The sequence below is a fragment of the Papilio polytes genome, unplaced genomic scaffold, assembly GCF_000836215.1.
Source record: "Papilio polytes unplaced genomic scaffold, Ppol_1.0 DF822067.1, whole genome shotgun sequence".
Taxonomy (NCBI): Eukaryota; Metazoa; Arthropoda; class Insecta; order Lepidoptera; family Papilionidae; genus Papilio; species Papilio polytes.
The window spans coordinates 8,886,546-8,899,400 of NW_013527137.1; the positions used below are offsets into that span (position 1 = coordinate 8,886,546).

Below are 12,855 nucleotides of genomic sequence, written 5' to 3' on the forward strand. Positions count from 1 at the left end.
CCGATACTTCCGAGGCTTCTGATTACTTTTTGGTTTCGTTTTTGTAGTAAATTCCGCGTTTTGTTTATATTTAAGGTGGGGTATTTATTTAGGAAAATTATTTAAATAAAAAAGGATATCAAATATGAATATTTTCATTTTATTAAAAAAAATATAAAAACCTTGTTTCTAAAATTTTTATAATGCATTCTAAAATTAAGACTAATTTTACACTCAAACCCTTATGTATAAGTAATTCAACACTTATAAACATTGATATAGTAATTATATCAAAATATTCATTGTCATTAAAAATTATTTTATCTGCAGAAAATTCAGCTTAAATTTTGATTCGTTTCTCGTATTATTTATGTATATTATACAATTTCATCTATCAGTCTTAATTTTTATTTCAATGGGATACAATTTGTAGCATAAATCATAACACGTTAATGCAAAGAAGGACATCTAAAAACAGCTTATTTTTTACTTTGTTATCTAACTTACATTTTATATACAATCATATTCATAAAAAATGACAATCACAACGAAAAGCGGCCTCTAGCTGCTGCCATCTATTGGTGCCAAATATCAGATGCTGGTGCCAACTATAGCAGGAGTGTCCTTATAGCCGACAGTAGCAGTGTACAAAGATGAACACCAACCACTCAACCAATAGAAAATCAATCCCCAAAATAGACATCGGACGACCAGATCGACGATCCACATGCTGAAATAAATACAATGTAGTAATTAAATAAGAATCCAATAGACCCAAATGTACAGTTGGATATATTTACAAAACTTGTAAAACATCCGGTTGCAAAAACATGTATCAATTTTATACGGACAAAGGAGCATATGTTTACAAAGCTACTACATTCTGGTTACAGCTTACTGTACTCACATATCCATGAACGAATACGAATTTAATATATTTTCACTTATTAAAACTATTAAAATTATTAGCTTCGAAGAAAAGAGTTCAGTTGGACTTTGCATAAGATCTGTTTAGTCTTGCTTTGATTCTTATGAGCTTATTTGGAGGTGACCTCCCTCCATGATTTTTAGTTGTGGAACCAAACAGTTGAATTTGCTGCGAAACAATTGACAATCGCTGTGCGATAGTTTAGTCTAAGATGTGCGCCCGTTTTAAGTATATTATTGGATATTTTCTTAATTTAAAAACCATAGTCTATAAGCTAAAGAACCTTATTAACTTTAGATATTTGTATGTTTAGAGTAAAATTGACTTACACCATCATGTGCCTCCTGGCGGCGGGAATGGTATCTTCTGGCTCTTTCAGGATATATTTACGAGCAGCTCTGATGCAGTCTTCGAAATATTTCGATATGTCGAGACCTGAAAATTGTAACGTTTGTATAACGTACGAGTATGTACAAGAAAGTAATGAGATTGAATGGCTACAAAGGTTGAGGGAGACCGAAGAAAGTATAAATGAATTGATTTTTTTATACCACAAAATTCTAAACGAGCAAGCGATCACCTGACTGCCAAAATGACGAAGCGACCACTGCCCATAGACATCCGCAATTGCAGATGCGTTGCCTACCCTTACTTGGTGGAGGAGACGCATGTAAAGAGGATATATCCCCTTCCTATGTATCTCCTGCATCGTCAAATCCACTTTCCTTTGCCATGATTAGCTTACGAGAAAAGGGTGAAAATGGAAAACCTTTTTGAAAGAGGTCATAAGAAATATGTCTGAAAGAGCTACTTTGCTTAAAAGGGAATAAAGAACATGATTTCTTACCAATAGCATCTACTTTATAATCCCGTCTCTCCCTAGTGTTGAGTTTCCTGCGTACAGTTTGTGCGATATCAGACTTGAAGTCCCACTGGTTGTTAGTGTAGTACTCGAACACATCAAAACCTTTACTTATACGACGGTGTACTCGCATTAATCTGTAAAAAACAAGTAATAATGCCTTAAGTAAAACTATTAAATACGAGCTGTTCCCGTGCGGCTTCATCCGTATAAAATTATAAAAACCAAAGAGCATATAAGTAGGACTTTGACAAAGACCTTCAACTCTAATGACTCTTGTGGTAGAAAGAGAACTCTTGACGATAGAGTGAGAAAGCTTGCTCATAATAACTTAACAAAATTTAATGTCATGGCCATCAAAAAGTCCGTTCATGGCATACAAAATAATTTTTGTTCGAAGTTTCGCTAGCCTGATAAAAACTTTATTTAAAAGTTTATATTTGTGAAATTTTCAATGGAAAATGTCAAAATTCAAGTGCTCAAAAAAGTATGTAAGAAATAAGTATAAATTATTATATCTACTGTTAGTAAATTTTTTACATAATTGCCAAATTTCCATTTTTATAATAAAGGACATTTGAAAGTCGCGTTTAAAATGCAAACAATACTTAACATTCATTTATTTAAATTGTAAGAAAATACCTATTTAATGTAAAAATAAAATGAAATGGAAGTGAATACATAATTTGACATTGTGCAAAATAAACTTACACTGGTTTGTAGCCAAGACAAAATAGTAGGGTATCTAGAATGATCGCTGGAATCCAGTGGAAGAAAAGAACGCATATATTATGATATAGCCTAGAATGTTTCATCGAACCTCCAGGGTACCTGAAAGATATGCAAAAAAATACGTTATCACAGAGAATAAGCCAAGAAAACTCGAAAAGAATTCTTTTACTATTTTTCTGGTTGACTTTGATTGACTATTGGATCTATTTAGTGGTATTTCTGTTACTAGAACGGGCGCTCAACTATGACTAAATTATCTCAAAACAATTGTGCGATTGTCGATTGTCTTGCAACCAATTCAACTGTTTAGTTGCACATGTGCATATAACCTCATAGGAATCAAAGCGCGACTAAACAGTTGTGCGATAGGAAAAGGCGTGCGCTGTAAATATTAACTCACCATACAACACCATTTAAAGGCACTCGGTTCATAATAATATCTCTGCCTGCATCGATCATTTCAAGCCATGTCACCTTAATCTCAGCGGAAGATGTGAAGTTGATTACATTTGACTTTTTATCACTGGAAAAATCAGACAATTTAAAAACAAATACATGAAAACAGAGTGTACAAAAACTGTAATTACATTTATAATCTGTATACAGTATGTTTAAATTCTCCGAAAAATTTAACAAAAAATATTTCCATGCTGTTCTTTCATCTTAAAAAATCTGAGATAGGCTATTTTTTTTAGTGTTGTTTATCAATGAAATAAATGAACAAAACTTATACTATATCAAAATGCAGAAACAGAAATTAAGCTATATGTCTATAGAAATAGAGTTTATATTTACCCGCAGTGGAGGTAGTTCCATGCCATTATCATGATACCGTTTATAAAAACATCGACAGGCAGATAGTCAGCGTAACTGTTGCTCTTGCAGTACATAGATCTTATGACTCCTTTACCAGCACCTTAAAAATCAAGAGACATTATACAGTGTGCTTAAAACACCTGTTCTTTTGTACTTTATCTGTACTGTACTATAAGGACCTTGCGTAAACACGTCTGTATGTCCCTACGGGGTTTACCCACAAGTTACCTACAAGTTTTTAAAGTTTTATAAATGTGGATATAATTATGAAGCTGACTGTACATAATGTTTTTTGATTTCATTAATTTTCTTAGAAAGTAATACAGATATTGCATGCTTTAGAAAAAATGTACATTTATTTTCGTTTCAAATGTCGAAGTCTATAAAACGATCTTTTCGTTGAAAAATATGAAAGCAATATTTTAAATGTAAATTATATGATAGAAACATGCCTAATACTTTAACATATATTTTTGTTGACTTAAATACATATTAAAACGTCTTTATTTGATTTAAATAATTGTTCTTTTTTACTTTTCATGTGAACTCATTTGTTCTGAGTATCTGGCCGGATATCCAATAAATTGCTTTAAAGTGTGTTGCACTAGCACACTCGAAAGGCGAGATTCGAACTATCGATCGCAGATCGATAGTCTGTATCCTAAACCATAAGGCTATTGCCGCTATAATTTTTTTATTAGTTGAACGATAGTTTAATATCAGGTGTGCTCTTACAAGACCTGCTTTAGTCTCTTATGAAAGAGCAATCTCTTTAATTAGCAGGTATGGGGCGATGGTAACTCGTACAAACCAAGGTTACCAAATGTTTCGCCACCACCAACCGGTCGTAGGCATTTTAGAGCTTCGAATATTTCAACGAATTTTCAGAGACAGAACTGTTTAGTTTATTTACATAGATTATAAGTATGTTTGTAATAAATATTCTCGTAACTGTTCAGCATTTTATCAACTGAATAATTAATAACTTTGAACAGTTTTTGTAGTTGCGACAGTAATTTAAATAAAGCAAGCATCTTATTGATTAAAAAACTATTTCTAGTAGTAATGTTAAGAGACGGTCTTACAAATTTCATGTCGATCACACAAGTCCTTCTCAGAATATCTATTAAAAACTAACAACTTCATCTGTGTGAAATTAAAAGTAAAAAAAAATTAGCCTAATTACACTCAGTAAAAATGGGGCGTTTTATTGGTGAAAGAATTTTTGGATTCGGCCCATTAGTTATTATTTTTTTAAAATACATACAAAGATACAAATCATTTTTTTTTTTATTATATTAGGATAGAAAATAAGTTTACCAATAAGAAGACCAGTAGGGCCATTGATATTGTCAGTCCAGCCTGGTACAGGCTCCTGCCAAATTGGTATTACTGTAATAAAATTAAAAACTTTACAATATCTACTAACACTATAAAGAAAATCAAGTCACAAAATTATGAGATTTACCGATAGAAGGACGTAAAATGATAAGAGGAATGTGCTCCATAGCTTCCACAGCTAGAGCTTCGCCCAGCGCCTTCGTGAAGGCGTAAGAATTCGGCAATTTGCTCAGTAACCTGTAAAATATGTCATATAGTACATTTTGCTTTATATTTTATTTGACCTATTTACGAATAATAAAGAAAGGAAAGGTATACACTTAACTGCAAAAAGAGGCGGTACAATTTTTTAAATCCGATTTCATCCAAAATGTTAAAGAGTTACGATATGGAAACGTTGCTAATATACATAAAATTGATGAAGTATTAATGTTAAAAGTGTACTACTTAATTTTGACATTATGTATATACATAGCTTCAAAAAGGTTTTATTACATTGTTTTTCTTAACTTCTATATAATGTTATAAATTCCTTACTTTGGTGTCAACAAACCCATGGACTCTTCGTCTATCCATTCCGCGATTTGTATGACCTTGTGAGGGTCAGCTGGCGGAGGGTAAGGTTTCTCTTCTAAAAGTTTCTCATGCAGATGACAGTAGGCTGTTGATACATGGAAGAAGAGCTGGAAATTAGAGTTCAGATGTTATTACTAGTTCAATCTGAAAGGAATATTTAAGACGTTCGAGAAATTTATGACCATAGATACCATCAAAGTTAAAAAAGAGAGAGTAGAGAATAGAGATGCATAAAGGGAAAAGAAAGTGTGGTAAGGAAAGAGACAAGAACTCTGTTATCTAATCATTCTAGTTTCAACTTACCTTTAAATTCTTACATTCCTTAGCAAGTTCTAATATTAATTTAGTTCCTCGAACATTAAGTAAAACTGCTTTACGTAATTCTTCATCGAACCTGTAACAATTATTATTATTTATATCATCTTAATTATCTTTAACTATTAAGTTATTACTTGCATCATATCTTAAACTTTTTACACCATCATCATTTAGATTCATGACAATTTTAAAATTTACGCACCTATGGCCGGTTTCATAGCTACTTTTAAGTATTCATTAGCGACTTGAATTTTACTCTTTTGAAACTCAGGGCACTAACACTAATGAATCTACAAGATTAATATTAAATCAATGGAAACTTCAGAAACCGAGCACTAGATAGTTATTAAGTACTCTTGTACCTGATAGTGGCCGCAGCGTGAATGATGAAGTTAACTTCTTGGATAATGAACTGTCTGTCAGCATCGCTTAGTCCAAGGTCAGGCTCGATGACGTCACCTGTCACGATATGCATCTTCTCCAAGAGAGGAGCCACGCCTCCACGAAGGTTACGTACCTTTTCGAACAACTGTAATACAGATAATTAAAATTAACTTTAGTTTTAATTTAATATTGTGACCTAATAACTTATATGGCATTTGTTTGCCACTGATACTTAATGCTGTAAATATGTATGAAAGAATCGAGTGTTTTAAAAGAATTGAAGTGTACAAAACTCGATGTTAGTTAATTTACAATTAACAAAACACTAATAAGCCAAATAATTTCAAATGTAAAATAGTAGAAGAGTAGGAGATAAATATGTGTACTATATTTTTCATAACATTCCATACCAAAGTTTAACAATCGTAAGTCATAGCAACTAAAATCTATGTCGAAAACTGCCTCCATTAAATGTTGCTAGAAAGTCCTCGTAGAGCCTAGCGAATTACGCATCTAATGTCCTTGACTCAAATAAATCTTTACTAACAAATAGAAATCATCTTCCAAACACTGCAGTATCCAGTATATTATAAACTAGTAGTATATGTATCTAGTCAAAAATGTACATATGTATTTGAGCCTATATGTCACGCTTTCGTCATAAGTGAGTAGTGGAAGAAATAAAACATTGGCCAACAGCGGCGCATTACGAAACGTTTAGGCAGTTTGCCGCTGTGAAGAAATTATACTACTGACGTCGAAGCTGGTTTAAGTCCACATATTTTACAGCTGTAGATTGAATATCAAAACCAAAACTGGCGAAATATAATCCAGAAATTAATACATTTATTCATAGCATATATTTATTTAAAAAAAAAACAATAGCGTACAAATATAAAAACGTAAACATCTAGTATTACGTGACGTTAAAGCCAATGATAGGTTTTTGTTTGAGCTTAAAAAACATAAATATAATATAATTATGAATACTTAGTAGAAATATGAAAAAAAACTTAGTAAATATACGTCTATTACCTTTGAAAATGAGAGAACAATGTTTTTGTACAGCAGTGGAAACTAACAATGGTTTCGACAATTGTATATTGCTAAACTGCAAGTGCATTCAACTCTGCAATACTCAAGTAATGCATGAAAGTTTTAATAAATATTGATACGAATGTTCTCAACAACTAGAAATATACGCAACATAAGTGCACAATTTATTACAAGCTGGAATGAATTAGATAAATTTTAATGCTTTATTCTGACAGAGTTCATTTTTATCTACCGGTTTTTGAAAGTTATGTGTACCTGTTACATTATTACATAAACTTTTTTAAATTGCACAAAAACATTGTCAGAATTTAATGTATAAAAAATATGCGTTTTTGCTAATAACTCTGAGTGGATGAAGGGTGACTGTAGATTTATATTCGGCACGGTCTTTGTTCATCTTTATTGCAATTGTTTGAATGAAGTTTTTTGTATAGATTTGAAGAAAAACAATTTAATATAACCTAATCCTAATTTCAAAAGCATCACGCAAATGCGTTTTACTACAATACACGGTCTAATTCGCGAGGTAACGCATTTCCTTCCACAATTCGACTCGCAACCGCTTAATGCGTGTCTTCATTTGTCGCAATCGTCAACAAGTATAAAGTAATGATACAGCGGCAGTCTATAATATAAAAAGCAACTTTTTGCTTCTATGGTTGCATTAAAATCTTTCAATAAGGTTAAATTGGAAGACCAGACACATTAAAGTATCAAACGCGATATCGCTAAACAATAAAGCATAGACGTATATTTTGAGCATCGGTAGATCAGGGGTTTATTTATGTTTGAGCACTTGATTTGTAATCCACGGGTCCTTTGTTCGAATCTTGACATGTACCAATGTCATTTTCAATTTTATATGTACATAATTTACCCGACGTTTTTAAGGTAAAGGAAAACATCGTGATGCGACCTGCATATCGGCGAAGAAATTCAAAGATATGTGTGAAGTCAACCCGCAGTGGGCCAGCGTGGTTGACAAAAGCCTAGTCACCCTGACTTAGGGTAGACTCCGAGCCACTCAGAGGCGACATATAGTAAGCTAGTGATGTATATTTTAATACTTATATTTAGTTTAGTCAATTGGAATATAATCTCTAAGTTTTAACCTTGGAATATGAAACAAATGCAATAGTATTACGCAATTGGGAATCCCCTCAGTAATGTGGCATAACAAATTATGGACATTATGTTTTTTTAATTTAAGTCATTATGCATCTAATAGATGTACACTAACTGAACTATCATTATCATACGTTTCCACTAATGAAAATCAGTACAAAAACACTCTTTTCTCTCTCATTATCTATATTAATATTATAAAGGGAAAAGATTTGTATTTTTGTATGTATTTTAATAAATCGATAACTACAGGTCTGATTTGAAAAACTCTTTTACCATTAAAAAGCTACGTTATCAACCAATATCATAGGCTACACTGTTTTATTATATTTTTAATTTCACGCAAGCAAAGTCGCGAGTAACGCTAGTCTCTGAATAAACTGAGACGACAAAATATTTTGCATGAGCAAGTGATAAAGTGATAAAGTTTGTTGTATAAAATACACACTATTACAAATTATACTTTGAATAAATTCTAAAGCTACAAAAAAGACATTTACAAATATTACTCACATCATCATTTAGTATTTCTTCAAGTCGTTGTTTAGGTAATTTGCCCTTTTTCTCGCGTACAAACAGGATTATCTTTCCAATATCTGGACATTTTCTGAAAAGGAATTAATTCTTTAAAATAAATGTATGCTGTTGACAACAATAACAAACATCAAAATGGTACAAAGTATTCAAGCGGAAAAGGATTCAAGCGGTTTCTTCAATTTCATAAGAAATTGTAGACATTTATTTCCAAGTAATATCATTACCATTACATAGCATCTCGTTTTTAATTCTGCATTGATATAAATTATAGACTATAATTAATCTAAACTTTATGATTATTATGATAACTATAGAGTCAGTTTTCCATTGTTCTCTACGTCCCATTTAACTTGTGATTGCACGCAAGGATACTATTTGCATAATGTTGTTCACGACAATTATATCAATGTCAGAAAATCTCACTTGATTTATTTTAATTGCATTAAACGATAAATAAAACTAGTGTTTATCACTTATTACTATTTTTTCGAATATAATTCTTTGACTACCTGAGCAACTTCTCAACAAGAACCTTCCCCATGAAACCAGTGCCTCCAGTAATGAACACATTCATCCCGCTGAAAGTTTCAGCGAGGCGGTCCGGCATCGCGTCAACCTCGGTCTCCGTGAAGCCTTCTGCAGACATCTTGAAGGCTGTAAAAATAACAAGTAAACAAGCCAATGAGTAATTTCATCACACAAAGTACTACACTAATTTGGCCACCAGTCATCTGCTCGAAAACAACTTTACTAATCTTATATTGTAAATGCAATAGTTTGGATGGATGTTTGTTAGAGTTTGTAGCCTAAACGGATGAACAGATGTCGTTGAAATTTGGCACAAATATAGAACATAGTCTGGAAGTACACATAGGCTACTTACTAAGTTTTTTTTTTAATTTGCGCCAACGGAGTCACAGGCGAAATGTAATAAATCATATTGACAAGACTAGGTCCATTAAATTCGGCAGAAAAACAGATAGTTATTTTTGTCTTTTATCTAAATAATGTACAAATAACAGTCATCATCAAATAAGTACTATTCGAGTATAAGTGATCAAGTATTAGCTTTACTTATTAAACAGCTGGTGACGGAATTGAAAGTGTTAATAGAATCCATCGCAATCTTAGTGACGTAACAACCGTTTGAAAATATTAAGGGCAAATGATTAGTCAAGACGGCATACCATTGACGTATTCACCTACCCATTTCTCACTAAAGCAGTATGCTTTAGCAATTAAATTATTTCTTCGAAATTGAACATAGTTTATTTAGGAGATAAACACAAAAAAAGAAACTATTAAGCTATCGCACGTCTCTTTAGTCCCGCTTTAATTCCTATGAGCTTATATAGGTGTCCACCCAACTCAATTTTTAAATGTTCTACTAAACAGTTGATTGGGCTGTGAAACAATTGATGATCGAACTACAGTTGTGCGACAGTTTAGTCAAAGCTGTGCACTCTTATAGTCTATAAAGGATGATAATTCCTCGTTGCTTAAACGTTGTTGAAATGTAACTTAGCAAGTTTCGACAGTACTTAGTCTACATAACAAATAGAGCGAATCTTACACTGATGTACACTTATAGACCACGGACCATACAAACTGTACCGAAATTATGTAATCTTTTAGGTAACTCTTGGTTTAAAGTGATTATTAAAAAAAAAATTGTCTGCTCGCATGTGAGATTTATTACACATCGGAAAATAGACTTGGAACTCTGACGTCATTGGTTTTGATGTGATTGTGGCTGTGTAGTAAACGACCGTAACTAACAGGGGTAGGTATAGACCACGGACTTATAGTTGTTGTGGTCCTAGTAGAACACTCTGGTCTCTCTCACATTCATACTACTCACCTATAACACTGTCTGTTCTACTCCCACCGATGTACCTATTCACAGCCTGAGTATGTTTATATATTCCCTTCCCAGTTGCTTTTATGGAGTTATAAAAGTGCGTTCTCTAGCGCACGCATATGACATAGAACTGCCCAGACCTTGACATTATGTTTGTTGAAACTGATTACGACATTTCTTTCTTCATAACATGTCACTACGTCAAGATTTGAAGATTACGCAAAAATTCTTTTGGACAAGAAATTATCTGACAAAGATATGCCTTGTGTTATCTTTTCAAAATCTGTGCATTGTTTTTTAAATGGCAGGTTTAAATGTCATCGAGTCGAACAACTAACTAACTAAGCTAAACTTAGTTTTGGAGGCTTAATCGATTAGTCAATCATATCATATAAATATTATAGTTGCGAAAGTTACGATGGATGGATGTTTGTTAGCGTTTGTAGCCTAAAAGGCTGAACGGATCTCCATGAAATTAGGCACAGGTTTAGAGCATAGTCTGGAAGAACACATAGATTACCTTTTAATCTGGGAATAGTTACGGTTCCCTTGTAATTCATTAATTTAGTTTTTTAATGTTAACTCGAACATTATGGAACGGTTCAACATATCGTATTGAAATTTGGCACAGATATAAAACAATCCATCAGCCAGTGGTGGGAATAGCCAAGACCATAAAGCAATCTTAAACTCTCTAAATAAGGTTCGAACCCCCTAACATGTCAGTGCCTGAAACTTCCATAATTTGTTACGAACTGCATTGCACTTTAGAAAATGTTTATTTTTATTTAAATCCCTGGAATACCACAATAACTTTATCTTAATATTTTATGAACCCAATCAAAAATCTACGTAGAAAAGGGAAAAGAGTGAGGGAGAGAGAAGAGAAACAAAACAAAAGAAAAACAAACGAATTAGTTAGTTTTTAGTACGCTCATCACGTATTCTTTGAATTGATAATTTACATCCATACCGAGACTTCCGCAACCTTGGCTAGCGTTGACCCAAAACACTGGCACTTTAGTCGCTAAACCAGAGCTATTTTAAATTAAAAAAAAATAATGTTAACAGTAACAATGTAATGTAACTTTCATAATTAAAAGTTTTAATTTCGTGCCACTCCTGTCTTCAACAAAGTCAAGCTCGTTTTGGACCTAATCTTTATTATGCAATTCAATTATTGCTGGAATTTCTATTTATATGAGATTGTACCCATAGGTGTTTATATGTTTTTATTATTCAAATGACATTATAACTGCCATTTATAGATTAATGCATTCTTGATCAAATTACACAATAAGTCAATAGGTAGTGTAGTTAGATTCACCTATCATATAACAAATTTGATTTTAATAGAAACAAAACATTTGCAATTTGCCTATCATCTTACTTATAATAAAGTTTTTTTTTATTGTAAACAAAACAATTATAATTACAATTATTAATATCAACTCTTTTTAGAGCCTTTGATACTGGCACACAAGAAATTAAACAGCAACCTTAACAATATTGAAAAATAACGTATTCTATATTCAAAAATATTAAAAATAAAGCTCTACTCACCGGTTATTTCGATTAATCTATAGACACGTTTAACTGGACTGCAAGGAAAATCTTAACTGAGCGGCCCATACCGCGCGTGTTGCAAAATCGCTTTTGCAAGGTTTGGTAACGACTTCAATCTACGTATTTACTCACGCGCCTTGCTGTTAACCGGAGGTGTTCGCGTTTTGCAGATTTTATCATCTTACTGTCGAAATATAACATTCTAAGGTTAAGGCAACAGGTAAGTGGGACAAAAACGTGTTCAAACATTTGTAACAACTATTAAATTTTTTCCTGTTACCGACACTGGGTAATTAGAAACTACAACTTTCAAAATGTATGTTATTACGCATTTTGATAAGCATTTATATCCAAATAATTACAGTTAATAAAAGTAAAATAGAGACGTAGTTATTAATTTTAAAATCAATAAGCCTTATTGATTGTACCAATATCCTGTGACACTACGGAATATTGACAATTCAGGTTACAATACAAATTAACCAAAATACATACATACCCGCCCCTTCTCCGCCTAGCTCGTATCCCATAAAGGGGTCAGCGTTCTTAATTATTCTCTTCTACTTAGGTCTTCGTCTTTGTCTACTTGGTTCTAACTCTTTCTGACATCTTTTCACATTGTTTTAAGATATAGAGACATATATACCCTCACCGTTCCACTTTAATCAATTTATAATTCTTTACTTATATTGTAAGATGGAAATATTTATATTTTCGTATGTATTAAAAATAAATCAAAAACTACTCAGCAGATTTAAAAAATTCTATCACCAT

General features: G+C 32.4%; 1 protein-coding gene across 1 annotated transcript; it reads right to left on the bottom strand.

Annotated features, from left to right (window-relative positions):
- Positions 1-118: 118 nt before the first annotated feature.
- Positions 119-12,177, bottom strand: LOC106107150 (fatty acyl-CoA reductase 1). Its single transcript, XM_013287864.1, has 14 exons — positions 12,079-12,177; positions 9,164-9,308; positions 8,631-8,724; positions 5,915-6,081; positions 5,538-5,628; positions 5,196-5,341; positions 4,786-4,895; positions 4,638-4,709; positions 3,297-3,417; positions 2,902-3,024; positions 2,481-2,600; positions 1,755-1,906; positions 1,237-1,342; positions 119-709 (listed from the first exon to the last, which is right to left on the bottom strand). The coding sequence occupies exons 2-14, from the start codon at positions 9,298-9,300 to the stop codon at positions 571-573; spliced, it is 1,578 nt and encodes a 525-aa protein (XP_013143318.1). The 5' UTR covers positions 9,301-9,308; positions 12,079-12,177; the 3' UTR covers positions 119-570.
- Between the last annotated feature and the right edge of the window lie 678 nt (positions 12,178-12,855).

What these genes read in the sequence shown, in the direction of transcription:
- LOC106107150 (XM_013287864.1), bottom strand. Translation starts at nt 9,300, where the DNA reads ATGTCTGCAGAAGGCTTCACGGAGACCGAGGTTGACGCGATGCCGGAC. An exon ending in TTATAAAGTAGATGCTATTG is followed by an intron (nt 1,343 to 1,754) that starts GTAAGAAATCAT and finishes TACAATTTTCAG; the next exon opens with GTCTCGACATATCGAAATAT. An exon ending in GCCAGGAGGCACATGATGGT is followed by an intron (nt 710 to 1,236) that starts GTAAGTCAATTT and finishes TATTTATTTCAG; the next exon opens with CATGTGGATCGTCGATCTGG.